Source organism: Leptopilina heterotoma, unplaced genomic scaffold (genome assembly GCF_015476425.1).
Source record: "Leptopilina heterotoma isolate Lh14 unplaced genomic scaffold, ASM1547642v1 Lhet_55, whole genome shotgun sequence".
NCBI classification, from domain to species: Eukaryota; Metazoa; Arthropoda; class Insecta; order Hymenoptera; family Figitidae; genus Leptopilina; species Leptopilina heterotoma.
The window spans coordinates 680255-699731 of record NW_025111119.1 but is presented as its reverse complement, the minus strand read 5'-3'; the positions used below and the strand labels follow the sequence as shown (position 1 = coordinate 699731).

At 29.2% G+C, this 19477-nt stretch overlaps 1 protein-coding gene across 2 annotated transcripts in view; it reads right to left on the bottom strand.

Annotated features, from left to right (window-relative positions):
- Positions 1–19477, bottom strand: part of LOC122508582 — an 83153-nt gene that overhangs the window by 13039 nt on the left and 50637 nt on the right. For both annotated transcript variants that reach the window (XM_043622012.1, XM_043622013.1), the window contains exons 2-4: positions 8591–8766; positions 7318–7867; positions 2139–2310 (exon numbers count right to left, since the gene is read on the bottom strand). In XM_043622012.1, the coding sequence (XP_043477947.1) occupies positions 2139–2310; positions 7318–7867; positions 8591–8766 (898 nt within the window). The remainder of the gene's footprint in view (positions 1–2138; positions 2311–7317; positions 7868–8590; positions 8767–19477) is intronic.

The following is a 19477-nucleotide window of genomic DNA, read 5'->3' as shown; positions in this document are numbered from 1 at the left end:
AAATTTTATGAAAATTATGTTTTTAAATAATTGAATTCGTGTAAAATTTTTATTATTTATGAGAATAATTGAATGTTTGCAAAGAATATTAAAAAAATAGTATTTATTAAATAATTCATAATATATTTTGAGAATTTTTTTTATTAAAATATAGTAGATATTGAAAATTGAATTTTAAAAAATGTTTGTAAATGGAATATTACGTAATCAATGTATAAATCTCGACTCATTATCGAGTTCTGAACAAAAAATTCTTTTACCGCTTTTTAATCGGTTGCGTATTTTGCGAGTTATTGCAATTTAAAGTCAAGGCCGATCCGTTAATGAAGAGGAGAGTTCTCCCTCTCTTTTCGGCTAAAAGAAATTCGGCGCTGACTTTAAATCTCAATAACTCGGAAAGTACACAATCGATTAAAAAAATAGTAACGTTACGTAAAATATAGATCATATTTGACCTATAGGTCAAGAAATAAATAAAATGATCCATAAAGTTCCCTTTTCAAAATATTCTATATAAAAAAATTTTTCTTTTAAAATAAAATTAAAATGACTGAATTGGAAAAAATAGAGAGGAGGGAGAAAAAAAAATTGTCAATGTTGTGTGAAAGGGCAACTATTATTGATTGTTGGATCAGTGTTCGTATAAGAGTCCATGTCCATGGAATTTAATTAACATTGATGATCATGAATCGTCGAGGGAACATCGCGGTGGGCGGTGGATCGATAAGCGGTAAAATTCCTTGGAGGGAGAGACTTTAAGAACTAACAGAGAGATAGATAGAGAAGGAAAGAGAGACCATGAAATCGTAGCAGTGCGAAATCGCGGTCTCTTCGTCCTGACCGTGGAAATTTATACTATTTTATTTCTTCATTTTTAATTTTTTTTTCTTATTTACTTCATCTTTCATTTTTCATCCTTTATTTACAAATTTTGTTCTTATTTCATTTTTTTAATGTTAATCAATGTTATTTACTATTATTATTATTTATAATTTTTTTATTTTACAATATTATGAATTGTTTTGTTATTTCGTAATGTTATTTATTATTATTTCTTTGCATTCATCGAATTTCATTGCATTTATTCTTCTTCATATTCAAAATTAAATTCTCAACAAAAAATTCTTCTACTACTTTTTAATCGGTTCAGTATTTCTCGAGTTATTGCAATTTAAAGTCAGCGCCGAATTCGGCGCTGTCTTTAAATCACAATAACTCGTAAAATTCGCAACCGATTTAAAAATTCCAAAAGAAATTTTTCTTCAGAATTCGATAAAGAGTCTCGAGATCTATCTTCTGAATATATAAAATATAATACATAATTATAAATTAATAATTATTCATTATAATTATATATTATAAATTAAATGATTATTTTATTCAATTTCAATTTTCCTAAACTTTTTTTTGATAATTGCTTAGTGTTTTCGATATTGAGAAGTATAAGTCCACCTATATTTAGTTTTTTTCAATTTTTTTTTAAAATCAGGACGAATTATTGACTCAAAAGTTCATTCACCGAAAAAAAATTCTTTTTTTTGTGAATAAACAACATATATATTTAGTTGAGCGGCCATAAGGTGAAAGAGAACTCGTTTCTTTATTCTTTTTAACAAGATGACCAGAATTTTTCGGTTTCAAATTGCGTGTGTCACGTGCCACGCGAGGGCGAGCGCAAAATACTATATACAGAAAATTTGAAAGGAAGAAAAAGAAAAATACCCAAAAGCAACCAATACCACAAAACTGCGATTACACCTCGTGAATTCAAACTCACCAGTGTAATTTCAAATTTCTTACTACAAAACAACAGGTGTTTGATATAAAAAATATTTTCAGCGACCGCATTTTTTTTTAATTAAAAAAAAAGTGGTCCGTCAATTTCGGTCTTTTTATTATATAGTATATTTCGGTCTTTTTATTATAAAATAATTAAAAAGAGTTTTTTTTTAATTATTTCATAATTAAAAAATATTTAATTATTAAAAAAAAATACTTTTTACATTGTTAAATAATTAAAATATGTTTTTTTTTATTGTACAATAATTTAAAAACATTTTTTTCAAATTATGAAACAGAGAAGAGAAAAATATTTTATTGCTACAAAAAAGAGTGAGAAAAATAAAGTTTGTACTTACAGGCAATTGTAGAGAAGAGAGTCGACGATTTTCACGGTGAAGCATGTGGCCCCATTTAAACAGTACCACTGTGCATAATCCGGTGGGCATGTGTACATTTGGAATGTGATGTTCGGCCGTTGCGTCACCGTCGGCGGCCGCGGTTTCGGCGTTGACCGCGACGAGCACGCGTCTGGAAAATATTCAATTTTTTCATTTTCACACTTACAATTTATTAAATGCATATGGAAATATTAATTCCTTGTGAAATTCTGAACAAAAAAGTCCTTTACGGTTTTCAAATCGGATGATTACTTTCAGAGTTATTGCGATTTTAAGTTAAGGCCGATTGTCCAATAGCCGAAATGGAAAATTAAGGGTAAAGTTCGATTCCTTAGCAAATTCGGAACAAAAAAGTCCTTTACGGTTTTTAAATCGGACGATTACTTTCCGAGTTATTGCCATTTTAAGTTAACGCCGATTATTATCTAATAGCCGAAATGGAAATTTCAGGGTAAAGTTCGATTTCTTAGGAAATTCAGAACGAAAAATGTCTTTTGCCGTTTTTTAATCGGTTGATTATTTTCGGAGTTATTGCGATTTAAAGTCAAGGCCTTAGGTTAATGAGTGAGTCCCTTTTCGGCTATTAGTAAATCGGCGTTAACTTTAAATCCCTATAACTCGGAAAATACGCAACCAATCAAAAAATAGTAAAAGACGTTTTTGTTTAGAATTCAGAAAGGAATTTTCCTACACTATTTAAAAAGAAAATTCAATTAATAATATAAGAAAATACAATATTTTAAAATAAAAAAAATCATCTGACATTTGCAACTAGGCAACTTTCTAAAATTTAATATTCTCTAAATATTAAAAAAAAAAATTCCAAAATCAATTTGTCAGCGAGAAAGAAATAAAATATTTAAAAATAATAATAATTCTTTCGCTACTTTTATAATAAACATCAAGACTGTCATAAAGAAAAATTCCTCAACCCGCAGTCGGTGAAAGAAAAACATCAAAAAAAGGAGAAAAAAAATTGTCTCCAAAAACTATAAGTCGGATTACAAAAAATATTTGCCGGAACTAAACAATAAGAATTTTCGAGAGACGGGTGTATTTAAGAAATTTGAGACTTTTATGAAAAATTTGGTTTATATATAAATAGATTTCCATTTTTCCTCAGATTTAGGGGAAGAAGTAAGAGGGATGTAAGAGTGAGGGAGGGGGGAGGGGTCAGTTAATAGTGAAGGGGGACACGAAAATGTTTTGTCAGTCCCGGTTAAATTTGAACCCTTTTTATTCAATGACAATAGATTTTTCTCTCTTTGACAAAATATATTCATAACGTCGTATTGTCAACAAAAAAAACACATCAACCGAGAGAGAGAAAGAGAGACTTCTACTGATCGGATTATTCAGATTTAGCTTTTTCGAAATATAAAAATAAAAAAGAAAAATTGTATCGCAAAGGAGATAAATCTCTTTAAAAAAAAATACGTTATACGCACGCTTATTGATGTCAAAATTGCCACTTCGATGTTTTCGAGCAGAAAAAAGGCGGGAGAGAGAGAAAATAAATATATAGAAAATAAAAGGATTAAAAATAGAAAAATAATAATTTTTTTTTTTAATTTAAACCAAAAAATACAGCCAAAGGTAAAATATAGGCACTAAAAATTTTAAATAATAAACATTTTTTCAATTTTTTTTTTGTATATTAAGAAAAAAATTTATTAATCAATTCATTAATATATTAATAAAAAAAAAATTTGAATTTAAAATTTTTAAATTCGACTTTTTTTCTTCTTTGCAAATATAATATTGAAAAAAATGCCAATTATTTTATCGGTTAAATTTTTGGTAAATAAAATAATTGTAAAATTCTTGCGAAATATAATGACCGCTTTAATTTGTCGTTCAGAAAGAAAGAAAGAGAGAGAGAGAGAGAGAGAGAGAGAGAGAAAGACATTGTCGCTAATTGTGTAATGCACTGATGTGAAGAGAGAATTTCAGCGCTAATACTTCTCGTCAACTAATATATCCTACTTCGCGAGCTTTCTAAACTTCTAAGAATATGTATTACAAAAATAATATTAACAAATTTTTTTTTTTTGAAAATTGGAAAAAAAAATATTAAATTTTTTTTTTAAATTAGAAAAAAAATATTAAAATTTTTTTTTTTTAAATTAGACAAAAAGTATCACAAAAATAATAAGTTAAACAATCAAAATAACAATCTTAATAGTAAACTAATAAAATAAACTGCGTAGTAAACAAAATAATATTAAATAATAAAAGTTGAAAAAAATGCCCAATAAAATAATAAATAATATTAATAAAAATAAAAAAAAACAAAAAAAGAAACGAAAACAATAGAAAATAGAGAACGATTTTAAAATTCCAAACGTTAAATCCAATCCCACCGCTGTCACCCCAAGATTTATTGAGTGGCACTTGGCAACGAATATAACGACAATGACGACGACAACAGTGTATGTATACAACGACTTAACTCTCGTCGTGAGAGTTATTTACTCGGAATTACGGAAGGAAGTTGAATTTAAAACGTAAAAATACGTGAACGTGAGGAGAATAATTTCTTCGCCCCCCTTCCCACTCCCTCTATACTCTTTTTTATCATCAGTAAGCGCGATGGTCCTTTCCTTTATTTTTTTTTCTTTTCGGTATGCCAAACTATAAATAATAATAATAATAATAACGGGACGGCAGATTGTTAAAATTTCAACAGGTGACAGATAGCGGGGGCCCCGTCACGGGCAGATGCGTTGCAGCAGTTCTTTCGCTGCACAAGGGCCTCACTTGTGTTTTGTATGTATGCGCGTATATATATATATATATATATATATATATATATATATATATATATATATATATATATATATATATATAGCAACGCAGAGCTTATATATATCCACACTTATCTGTATAATATACTGTATAATATAATATAACATAATATAAAATATAATATAAATATAATATATAAATAAAAGATGTTTAAATTTATTTGTTTGGCCTACTGGCCAAACAAATGAATTTAAACATCTTTTATTTTTATAATTTATGGCTTCCAAGAATATATACTATATATAAGCCTAATCAGGGTTAGGCCTTAATTATATAATATATAACCTATAAGCCTAACCAGGCTTAGGCTTTAATTAATTTATAAATTATATCACCTTAACTACTATACTATAGGTCTAACCATTTATAAATTAATTCAAGGCTAACCCTGGTTAGGCTTATATATAATAAGTAACCCCTATATGATATATACACTAGGCCTAACCTCTATATAATATAATAAATATAATATTTAATATAATAAAAATAAATAAATAATAATAAAAAAAACAAATATAAGAGAAATATGTAAAGGTAAGTGCATGATTGTGTATATCTATATAATATTAAGAAAACCGCTGCGCCTCCATGATTGGACCCACACTACTTGATAATTCACCCCCCCCCCCTCACTCCTCTCTTACCCCTTTGCAACATCTATACCCACTCTAACTCTGCAAATACAGGCACGCACACGCGCCACGCAACCGGCCCAATAAGTCCCCATATTCCTCACCCCCCCCCTCCCCTCTCTCGGTGCCAGTTCTTCTTTCCCCCACCGCTAACCACTACTTTACTCAGCGGACTAACTCTGTCTCTATATATCACAAACGCGCGCCCACACTGGTTCATTTTATAAAAAAAAAAACTGGCAAATATGTATATGTATAGAGAGAGAGAGAGAGAGAGAAAAAGAGTCAAACACAAACAAGGCCCAAAAGAATAAAGCACTCCCATCGAGTTTAGAATTATAACTAGGGGCCCCATTGTACTTGTGACCGAACTATTGAAAGCAATGTCGAAATCCTAAATTTATTATATTCATCATATATGCGATTGAAGGACTTTTACCCCTATATAACAAGGGGTAAAAAATGGTATTATAGAGGGCAGATTTTCGAAAAAAAAAAAAAATTTATTAGAGGGGTATCTCTATATATAAGTTGAAAATTAATTTGTCCAAATGAGAAAATTCTACCCCCTTCATTACTTTTATTTTCTTAAATAATATATTATTAATTTTCAAAAAGGAATAGCAGATTAAAATATATATAATTTTCAAGATATTTTATTCATTGAAAATCTCACAAAATTCCTCGGGTTGACGCGGCGGTAAATAGATAAAATTTTACCATTGAAAATAAAATAATCACAAAATTAAAATTTTTAAAAAACATTGTAATAATTTCAAAATTAAAATTTTTAATAATCACAAAATTAAAATTTAAAACAACCAACATTGTAATAATTTCAAAATTAAAATTTTAAAAAACAAAAATTTTTAATAATCACAAAATTAAAATTTAAAACAACCAATATTGTAATAATTTCAAAATTAAAATTTTAAAAACCAAAAATTGTAATAATCTCAAAATTAAAAATTTTAAAAACGAAAATTGTTATGGAGATGAAAGAAAATACTGACAGAGATATAAATTGAATGTCTAATATATATGAAATGTGTATTATATGCGTATACTAGAAATCCTATATCAATAAAAGTTGAGAAAACACACACTCCATTAGACGCATTTAAGTTAAATCCCTTTTCCGTATATAAAGTTTCGAAAAAAAGGAAAAAATCCTAAATCAACACTAAATAACACTAAATAGTCCACTTTCTATATTGTATTAATATGATATACTTGTGGTAAAATATTATGCATATATATATATATATATATATATATCAAAAAGTCACCCCTGCCTCTAGCACGCGCATTTATCTTCCTTTCAATTTAAAAATTCAATTTTACCATCGTAACATGAGAGTCTATAAATACTTAATAGACATGTGTATTTATTTGGTTTTTCCGCACCAATATTTTTCTCAATCAAAGAATTGAAATTGATAAATTTTAAACAATTTAATAAATTGTTTAAAATTTCAAGTAATTTTATAAATTAAAGGTGAAAGAAAATTTATCGATTCCAATTCTCAACGAGTTAAATATTCCTTTCTGTAATAATTGACATCCGATTAGTCACGAAGTTAAACCAAATTTTCGGAAAATTAAAAAAAAAACCTTTCAAAATCTAAGTAAGAAACATTTTTCCGAGAAGTGAAAAAATAAATATAATATATTCATATTGTTGTATGTATACTGACCTGCCATACCGAAGAACGTGTAAGAAAGGATGAGCAGTGTGGCGAGGTACGGTGGAAACCTGTATCCTTTCGTCATGGCAGTAACGGAAGGGACGGTGGTGACATTTGGACTCGGTGAAATAATTTCCTCGTTATTGAGGGTTGGCAGTCGTGATTCACTGTCACTTTGCTGCCATGACGATGATGATGATACTGACTCACTATTAATCCTACAACTACTCCTTGTCGTTCTCGTCGTTGTTGTTGTTGTCGTCGTCGTTGATTCTGTTGTTGTTGCTGATGATGATAATGTTCTCGACCTTCTACTTCTTCTTGTATCGTCCAATTGCCTTTCATGTGACGTGTGAGGAAGATGATGGTGCTGATGGTAATGATGATGATGATGGTGGAGGTATCGTTCCTGGGCAGGATGGTGATGGTAGAGGTAGGATTCTCCATGCTCACGATGACACGTGTCAATGTCATCGTCGGCCGTAATCCTTTTTCGACTCTCCTCAAGTCTCCTCTGCTCCCAGCGCCCCAACTCCACGCTTCTAATATTAATATCCACCTATGGGATTTAAGAAACAAAAGTTAAAAATGGATTTGATTCTTTTTACGAGGGTTATTGTGTATTTAGTAGGGAATTATTGCTACTGCGCAAGGCTAGTTGACGTAGAAACGCACTGCGCATGTAAAAATAGCGTAGAATGCTACTGCGCATGTGTAGTTGCTATAAAAAATCTACTGCGCATTTATGGTATCCAAAGGATCTTACTGCGCATGAATAGTTCACATAGAAATCTACTGCGCATGTGTAGTAGCTAAGGAACACTACTGCGCATGTATAGTTGCCATAAAACTCTACTGCGCATGCGTAGGTGCCATAGAAAGCTACTGCGCATGTGTACTTGTCATAGAACTCAACTGCGCATGTCTAGTGGCTATAAAACTCCACTGCGCATGTGTAGATGCCACAGAAAGCTACTGCGCATGCGTAATTGTCATGGAACTCTACATGCGCAGACACTATTATTACAAAACACTATTTCACGTTAATATATCACTATACTTGCAAAAAGACCTTTAACACACGTAGATACAGAAAAAATTCACAAATCACAAAAAAAGAATTGTCTATCTTTTTTCAACGAAGAATTTAAAAAAAATTGAGCGAAAGATAACGGAAAATATTGCAAAACTTAAAGAACCTTTCTTCACCGCACTAGAGTCAAAGTTAGCAAGAACAGAAAAATTCCAATTTTTAATTTCTAAAATAAATAAATAAATTTACCTCGTCAAATTCAGTGCAGCGTGGAATGAGGTCCGAAATGCCGTTGTTATTCGTTTCCAAGTTGAGCTCTCCAGCTTCCTCGGCTTCTCGTGATGCTACCGCTGCAGCTTCTGTCGCCGCCGGTCGTCCGTCTGCTGCACCTGGCCCAGAACTCCGACGCACGTGCCGCCGCCTCCCTGTAACCAAATATCCGACCGCACGAGCGTTTACAGTGTGTTCTATCTTGCGAGGCGCCTCAACGATCTACCCCCTGAATACCATCTCTCCCTCTCTTTTCCTTCCCCCTCCCACTTCTCATCCCTCTCTCTCTCTCTCTCTCTCTCTTCAGTTGACTGTGTGTCTAACCATTACACATTCTCCTCGATCTTTGCCACACGATGAGGCCAAAAAGAGCCTCTTTAATTTCGCCACCCCGATGATCATCGAAAGGGACGATTCCATCCGATCCGATGGTTTCATCATGATCCCCGGGGTGGCCCATGCGCTCGTGTTGGAAAACGAGTGAGAGAAAGAGAGAGAGAAAGACATTCTGTTAAGGCAGGTGGGATCGTCTTCTCTTCCGCTCTCCAGGTATCATTAACAATATTACTCATGCCTCATTTTATACGCTATCCGAAAATTGCTTGGAAGAAAAAAAAGGGCCACATTCACCTCCTGATCAATTTCAAATACATGGTATAAAATACTCTTTTTGCATCAATTCGTCTTCGATCGACTTCTAAATTTACCATTTATCCCCTTTTCAATTTAGTTTCCCCGGTTACTTTTTATCAAAGTAGTTTAAAATATTCAGTCGAAATCAAACATGGTTATGCTAATTATGCATATTCTAGTTACGATGCATATTCAAAACTCGAAAATATTGATTCCTTGTGAAATTCTGAACAAAAAAGTCCATTACGGTTTTTAAATCGGATGATTACTTTCCGAGTTATTGCTATTTTAAGTTAAGGCCGATTGTCTAATAGCCGAAATGAAAAATGTAGGGTAAAGTTTGATTCCTTAAGAAATTCCGAACAAAAATGTTCTTTACGGTTTTTAAATCGAATGATTACTTTTCGAGTTATTACGATTTTAAGTTAAGGCCGATTATCTAATAGCCGAAATGTAAAATTCAGGGTAAAGTTCGATTCCTTAGGAAATTCTGAACAAAAAAGTCCTGTACGGTTTTTTAATCGGATGATTACTTTTCGAGTTACTGCGATTTTAAGTTAAGGCCGATTGACTGATAGCCGAAATGGAAAATTCAGGATAAAGTTCGATTCCTTAGAAAAATTCTAAACAAAAAAGTCTTTTGCCATTTTTTATTCAGTTGATTATTTTCGAAGTTATTACAATTTAAAGTCAAGGCCGAACCGTTAATAAGTGGGAGAAAAATAGAGTTGCCTACTTACTCTAAGTGTGCAAAATATATAATTTACTCTAGTAGAGAAAAATTTAATAAACCCAGAAGGCGCATTTTCATTTTTTGTGGAAATCAACAAAGAACATTTTCTACTCATTTTCTTTCAAAATATTTCCGAAAATAGAAAATAATTTAAGTACTTGTATTATAGTGGAAAATAAAATAGGAAATGAAAAATTATTTAACTTTAAAGTGCTCCCCCCCTTTTTTTTCTCTAAAGTCGGGCTCGATTGCTTAGGAAATTCTGAACAAAATATTCTTTTACTGTTTTTTAATATGTTGAGTACTTTGGAAGTTATTGCAATTTGAAGTCAAGGCCGAACTGCTAATGAGTGGGGAAGGTCCCCCCTCTCTTTTCGGCTACTAATCGGCGTTAACTTTAAATCGTCATAACTCGGAAAATACGGAACCAATTGAAAAATGGTAAGAGACGTTTTTGTTTAGAATTATCAAGTGAGAAGGGTATATAATGTTCCTCTACTCTTTTCGGCTATTAGTAAATCGGCGTTAACTTTAAATTGTCATAACTCGGAAAATACGCAACCAATTGAAAAATGGTAAAAGACTTTTTTGTTCAGAATTTAATAAGAAATCATGCTGCACTGTCTAAATATAAAATATAATATTCTATTACAATATAATTTGGTATAATATATAATAAATTGCAATGTAACATTGTATAATGAATTACAATGCAATAAAATATAATAAACAATATAATAAATTACACTATAATAAATCATATTATAAATTATAATAACATATATTTAAAATGAATACAAAAACTACTAAAAAAATAAATAAAAAATTGTTTTTTTAATTTTTCACCACAACAGTGTGAAGATTGAAAATGTGAAACAATTTCTTAGATAATAACATACAATAGCAAGATATTCACTTTTCTTGACAATGTATATTTATGTATGTGTACATATATAGGTATATATGTATAAATAATACATAACTACAGTAAATTTCTAAACTAGAAAGAGTTGCAAACCTGCGGTCAATAATTTGCCATGTCATTATGACAAACGCACGCGGCAATCTCGAGCCGGATGCAGATATTATTGGCCGCAATCGAAACATTATCGATAAAGTAATGTAAGAATTTTTTTCTTTCCCCCTCTCCTCCTCTTTCTACCTTTTTGATCAATATATAAATAAACACATAACATTATGCTAAAACATTTAAATCTACGTCAGAAGCGACTTTTTTCTTCTTATTATTTGTTATTATTCTCACACAAGAAAATGGAATAAAATCGCAACAAAAAAGACAAAAAATAAAATTTTGCAATACATTAATATAGTAAATAAGGGGAACAAAAAAAAAAAATTGTAGTGTGTGCTAAACGAAACTATAATGCTTCCGTTTAGCAAATAAATTGTTGAAATAGTAAAACAATAAAAAAAAATTAATAATAATGACGATAATTTTAGTATTAACAATAATAATAATAATAATAAAAATAATAATAATAATAATAATAATAATAATAATAATAATAATAATAATATAATAAAAATAATTATTATATGCAATATTTAATTAAAAATTATGTTTTATAAATATTGTTGAATTTCCACAAATGAAAATCACTTTCCGCTTCGATATTCGACGACCTACATATCATTTCTGGTTCGCGATATAAAAGAATGAAAAAGCGAAAAGAAATCGTGGGGGATGGAGAGGAACTTGAAGCGGAAAGGGGAGCACAAGGCAAAGAGGAATAAGAAGATGAAGAAAAGGGGTGAGGGGGCGAGGGGGGAACATCTGGTACATGAAATAAATGTGTATTCCAACGCAGGTCGCAACACGTTTCTCTCGCATTATACACATATATTTATATATAATTATATATTATAAATATTATTATTACTATTATTATTTTATTATTATTATTATTATTATTATTGTTATTTTTTCATTATTATTATTATTATTATTATTATTATTTATTTTTATTTTATTATTATTGTCACTATCATTCTTATTATTTTTAGTTTTTTTATTAGCATTTTTGCTAAATAAAATTATAAAAATTAAAAAAAAAAAATCTAATAATTATTTAATACTTTTATACGCTTATGTATATTATGGTGTTTACATATATATTCTCGAAGAGAGTAGTGGGGTCAGAAAGTTGAATGTTTTTTTATATGCAAAATCATGAGTCAATAGTGACCTTGCCCCTGTAATTGCTTCTGAATAGTGGTTACAATGTATATGTACATATATATATAATATATTTATTAGCTCTATATATATACCGGCAATCGTTCAATGAAATCAATATTGCGTCATTATTTATTGAGCAACACACTGTTATTAATATCGGTTCATTAAACATTTGCATTGGTCGCGTTGTGCGTGTCTGTGTGTGTATGTCGTATAACAATTATTAGCTTCAATAATAATGTCGCACAATCACAGGAAAAGAATTTTGTAACTCAATCGGAAGAAATAATCTCGACATTTTGAATATTAAAAAAAATAGAATATAATAGAATATAATAAAATAATATAATACATTACCACAGTTTTTCGAAGGATATAAAATTGATATCTTGATATCCTTAAAAAAACTGTAATAATATAAGTATTATAATAATATATCTTTATTATATTAGCATATTTTATATTTGGAGAGTAGTATTACATCCCTTAGGAGATTCTGAACAAGAAAGTCTTTTACCGTTTTTTAATCGGTTGATTATTTTCCGAGTTATTGCAATTTAATGTCAAGGCCGAACTGTTAATGAATGAGTCCCTTTTCGGCTGGAAGAAATTCGGCGTTGGCTTTTAATTCCATTAACTTGGATAATACGCAACCGATTAAAAATCGGAAGAGATAAATTTTTTGTTCAGAATTATCGTTAATAAACAGTAAAGGTATATAGTGTTCCCCCTCTCTGTTCGGCTATTAGTAAATCGGCGATAACTTTAAATGGTCATAACTCGGAAAATACGCAACGAATTAAAAGACGCCAAAAGGATTTTTTTCTCCAAATTTGACAAAGAATCCATCCCCATTTCTAAATTAGAAAATAAATACACGAAGATACATTTTATCATAAATTATTTTATAAGGTTTGTATAACTATTTATGCATCCGTATCTATATCATTGAGTTTTGTTATTTTATATATATAAATAACAAATGATATGAATGATACAGGAATGAATAATGCACTTGTTTATTGATTATATCAATAAAATGAAACTCCAGATACTTGACACACGGCGAATGTCGTTAATAAATACAGATTTAAAACAGTGATTATTATACTTGTAAGTGGTAAGAGAGGAGAGAGAGAGAGAGAGGTGCACAGATCATGCTCCAAATGTGTCGACACTCTCGTTAAAGTATGAATCTATATATGGGAAGTGTGAAAAGACCATGTCTTAAGCAAATCATATTATCCGTATATCTCTGCTTAGAAGAAAAGTTTATGTACATGCAGCAACTATATATATGCACTTTGCACCTATGTGTATAATATACAAGATATACAAATAGTTGTGCACATGAGAATGTACTAACTTGACAAATGGTTCGTTGTATATGACACATCGTTAGATCTATTATGATCTCTTCTGTTATGCGTGGAAAACATAATATTTTATGCTGCTAATGCACTTCTTCCCCCTGCCACGCATTTTAATGTAAACTTTGAAATAACTTTGCCATAAAGTTGATGAAAGATCAAATAATAGGACAAATTGGACCTAAATTTTGATCTTACCTCAATATTCAGTAATTATTTGGTTCTTAGTTCGATATTTAGGTCAAATTTAGACATTTATGCAACTTGACAAATTAAACCGTAGGTCAAATAATAGGTCAAATGTGACCTACATTTAGACCTAACTTTAACATTGACTGCTTTTTTTGTTTTTAGTTCGATATTTAGGTAAAAATTTAACTAAATTTTACGTAAATTAACGAAAATAATTGCAGGTCAAATATTAGGGCAAATTTAACGTAAATTTAGACGTAACTTAACAACACTCATTGTAGGTCAAATATTAAGGTTAAATTTGACCTAATGTTTGACTTTAGGTTATGTCAAACTTTAGGTCAAATTTCAATGTTCTCAAGTTATGTTAAATTTTAGGTCAAATTTCAATGTTCTCAAGTTATGTCAAACTTTAGGTCAAATTTTAAATTGAAATTAGACCTAAAGTTTGACATAACTTGAGAACTTTACTTAGTCACATTTCAAATTGAAATTTGACCTAAAGTTTGACATAACTTGAGAACATTGATTATAGGTCAAATATTAGGTCAACTTTAACGTGAATTTAAACCTAACTAGACAACACTCATTGTAGGTCAAATATTAAATAAAATTTGACCTAAACTTTGACATAACTTTACACAACCTGAAGTTGTGTAAAGTTTACTATAGGTCAATTAATTAGGTCAAATTTGAAACACTAAATTCTTGAAGAGAAAAAAAATATATATAATATATGCAATATATTTAATTGTTATTGTATATGTAAAATGTAAGACAGTAAAGTTAGAAAATAATGTTTGCATGCATGTACCTGCGCGTTCTGAGTGCATATTCAGCAATTACTATGGGACGTGTGACTGTTCACTCTTGTATGACGTATGTATATATGTTGCGGCTTAAGAGCAATTTAGACACGGCCAGTGAACAGCATATTATATATATATATATATATATATATATATATATGTTCTTTACTTCATTCTCCAGCATCGATAACAAAAGGTCATATCTCAGAAGAGACGAGATACTGCCTGATACGGCCTCGAGACAAGAATGCATAATATTATGAAATTTCAATTCAAAATAATCTTGTTTTGTTGATAAATAAACAAGTGTACATATCCATTATTCATTCAGGAAGAAAATCGCGAAACGTTTTTTTAAAAAGTTTTTTGCTTTAAAAAACAAAAAGCTTTAAAAAACGTTTCTTATCAAAAATTCATGGTCAATCTAAGGGTCAAGTTCGATTCCTTAGGAAATTCTAAACAAAAATGTCTTTTGCCATTTTTTAATCGGTTGATTATTTTCCGAGTTATTGCAATTTAAAGTCAAGGCCGAACTGTTAATGAGCGAGTCCCTTTTCGGCTGGAAGAAATTCGGCGTTGGCTTTAAATTGCAATAACTCGGAAAGAACGCAACCAATTAAAAAACCGTAAAAGACTTTTTTGATAAATAATATTAATAATAATAATAATAATAATAATAATAATAATAATAATAATAATAATAATAATAATAATAATATTAATAATAAAAATAAAAATAATAATAATAATAAATAATAATACTAATAATAATAATAATAAAAATAGTTATGAAAAATTAGTTTGAAATAAACAGAGTAATTTACTTTTTTTTAAAAAATTTTTTCTTTTTTTTCTAAATACTTCTTGGATCATTAACTTCCTTTCGGAGCGTGGTTGAAACGACGACTACGTGAATATACAAAATAAACATCAAAAGTACAGAAATAATAACCGCGCGCCTTGAGGCATGAGTGCATTGGCACTAAATGAAAACTGTCGCGAGAGTCACTTTAGCGCACCGAGAAATTGTCAGCGGCCAAGTAGAAAAAAAATAATAATAATGAGAGAAAAAATAAAGAATAAAAACAATCAAAATTTGTATAAATAGTACAGAAAAAAGTGCAAAAAAAAATTAAAAGCAACATAATATTTTCAAAACTATGAAAATATTAACAAAAAAATATGTAAATATAGTAATCAAAAAATATAAAAATTTTAAAAAAGTAAAAATAGTAAATATTAAAAAACTAAAATAGTAAAAATTAAAAGCAACATAATATTTTCAAAACTATGAAAATATTAACAAAAAAATATGTAAATATAGTAATCAAAAAATATAAAAATTTTAAAAAAGTAACAAAAATAAATTGTTAAATATATATATTTATATTTATATAGGTGAGACATAAAAAAATTCCAGACAATACAATATAAATATATGACGTCATGATATGACTCTTCCCACATTTTATATACTCTCTCATATACTTTAATAATTGGTCATTTCCCTCGTGTAATAATTTCGTTATGTGCCTAATATATCTATATATGTATCAGCTTCATTTTAAATTAAATCATTTTAACTTTAAAATTGCAAATCGTCTCTAGAATTTAGGTTATTTCACAATTGCCCATTTTAGTGTGTGACTTCCGCGTCTTTTAAATGTGCAATATTCACGCGAGAACTTTGACCTCTATTCGCGAATTCAATTTAAGTCAAATATACAAGAGATAGGCGAGAGAGAAGTTATAATTTTCTAATTTTCTTAATTCAACTTTTACTTAACAAGTTTCCTTATAGTATAATACCATAATAGTATATATTCATTTTAGTGAACACGATTTCATATTGTACTATATATATATGCATAAAAATGTGAATTTTACTGTAGAAAACTAAAACTACCGTCGCGGTGTTAACTACCGTCAATTTTCAAATTTCAAAAACCGTAAATTTTTGTTTTCATTTTAATTTACCTTGACTTATAATTTATACTTCAAATTTTAACTCTTTAATCGATAAGTTCTCAGTACCGTGTATACAAAATCGACGGTATTTAAAAATTACCACAATTTTTAAATATACCGTCGATATTTTATATACTGAAAATATCAACTATACCGACAATATAACGACCATGAATATTGATTACCGTCATTTTTTTATTATCCACCGCTTATAATTTGTTGAAAATTTAAAATACCTTCAAAACTACCGTCGATATTAACATATTTATAACAATAACTACCGTCGATGTTTAGTATTCAACACTTAATTTAACAAAAATTTTAACCTCCGTCGAAGTTGAATACTGAAAATGTTAACTACCGTCAATATTGTCTACCGTAAATATTTAGAGTTCAACGCGGTAGTGGAACTCAAGAGAGATTTTGATTATAACGTCAGGAAGTAATTAAGCCCAAAAATTCCCGTTCGGTATTAATTCTATCGAGAAAATACCGCTTCCTATTGAAAAAATACCGTTCAGCTTTAATTCCACAGAAAAAGTACCGATCAGGGTCAAAGCTCAAGAAAAAATTCTTTGTTCAGTAAAATTTATAACATAAATAACGTACGGCGTAAGTTATTCATTTTACTGAAACTATACCGTTTGGTATCAATTTTATAGAAAAAATACCGTCCGCTGTTCCTTTTGCAGAAAAAATATTGTTTAGGGTTAATTCTACAGAAAAATTACCGTTCAAGTCTAATCCTGTAGACAAAATGCGGTTAATTCTACTGAAAAAATTACCGTTCGATGGTAATTTTTCAGAATAATTACCGTTCGGTGTTAATTCTACTGAAAAAATACCGTCTGGGGTTAATCGTACAGAAAAATTACCATTCAATGTTAATTTTTAAGGAAAAATTACCGTACCATGTTCATTATTTTAAAAATACCGTTCGGGGGTTAATACCGTTCAATGTAAATTCTTCAGAAAAAATTACCGTTCGAGGTTAATTTGACAGACAAAAATTACCGTTCCATATGTCAATTCTTTAGAAAAAATTACAGTTCGGGGTTAATTCTTCAGTAAAATTACCGTTCAAGTTTAATAATACTGAAAAAAATATACCGTTTGAGGTTAATTCGCACATAAAAAATTACCATTCGATGTTAATTCTTTAGGAAAAATTGCCGTACAGTGTTAATTACAAAGAAAAATACAGTTCGGGGTTAATTCTACCGAAAAATTACCGTTATAAGGGTTAATTCAATAGAAAAAACTATCTCACGAAGTTAATTATACAAAAAAATACCGTTCGGTGTTAATTCTAAAGAAAAAATTTTTTCCCACCTTCTGAGTGCTATAGATATTGTTTATACTCAGAAGAATGTTCTTTAATCTCTATATTTCTCTCTCTTTCTTTTTCTATTCGTCTGTATGTATACATACAATAGTAAAGAATCTTTTTTTAGATTCTTACATCATTCTAATGTGTTCTCGCGGTGTGTCCGGTGATAAAGAGCATATAATTCGATTCGCGAACGAGGAACTTCCATGCCGTAACTAACCAGCAGCGCTAAGTAGGAAAAGCGTGATCTCTCTCGGTGAGCTCTCTTGAGAAAGTAACGCGGCGCTAATTCAATTTTATGGGAAGAGCCAACCAAGTATTTTATTTATATATATATATATGTATATAGTCTTTCTGCGCACATTAACGCCAAGAAAAGAAATAGTATACAACTTTCATATATATAGATACTTTTCTTCAATTAAAACAAGACGCGAAAGAAGGAAAAAAAAAATTCCTCTCTTATTCTTAAGGCAAAATAGGTTTTATAAATTAATTCCATCTCATGCCGTATTTAGAAAAATTTCATTTCCAATTTTGTCGATTTATTATAATGAATTTCTAATTTTAATAAGTCAGTGATTAAATGATTTTACTTTATTATTTTTTATTTGAATTAGATTTATTAATAGTTATTAAATAATTAATTTTTAAAATAACGAATTTATTAATTCTTAATAATTTTTAAACTAATGAATTTATTAAATATTATAATTTAAAATAAAATTCGTCAGTTATTAGTAAAATGAGAAAAAAAATAAAATTATTAAAAATATTTCGAAAATTAAATTACACTTTTTAATATTAAATTTATTAGAAATTAATTTTACTAAATATAGTGACTTAGAAAAGTTAATTCGAAAAATAAGAAAAGAATTAGTAGTGCGGTAGAAAATTTGCATATGGAGTAAATGGTTGTTTCCTTTTTCCAAATTAAAAAGAGGAAAAAAAAACTATTATATATATACGTAATAGTGATGAATGAAGAAAATGCAGTAATGTGACAGTTTGCTAAAGTGATTTGTCATCTTTAAGTGTTTAAATTTCATCCCCAAGGACCATCTGCACAAAAAAAGGACACTTGAGGGTGATCAATGTTTTCAGTGAACATCAACACTCAAAACCCAAAATAGATTGCTTAAAAACATATTTAGAAAAAAAAAATTAGGAAACACAATTTTTCAAATTTTACATTTTTATTCTAGTTTATATTTTACCAATTCAATTTAACAAGAAACAACAAATATTCTATTACACTATTTTTATTATTATTTTTATTTTAAATTTTGAAGCTATTATTACTTACCACGAACGGTAAGTGTCATGCATATTTACTACCGTCAACAGTAAGTGCTCTCAACAGTAAGTGTCTTCAATATTAAATTTTTTTGACGGTAAGTGTATCGATATTAACTAATGACGACAGTTAGTGACGACGATATTAACTACTGTCAACGGTAAGTGTATTTCTATCAATAAGTGTATCCAACTGTAAGTGTCATCAATATTTACTACTGTCGACGGTAAGTGTACTCGATATTTATGACAGCCGACTGTGTCATCGATATTTACTACTGTCAACGGTAAGTGTATTAAATTTCAAACAGTGTCAATAGTAAGTGCCAATGATT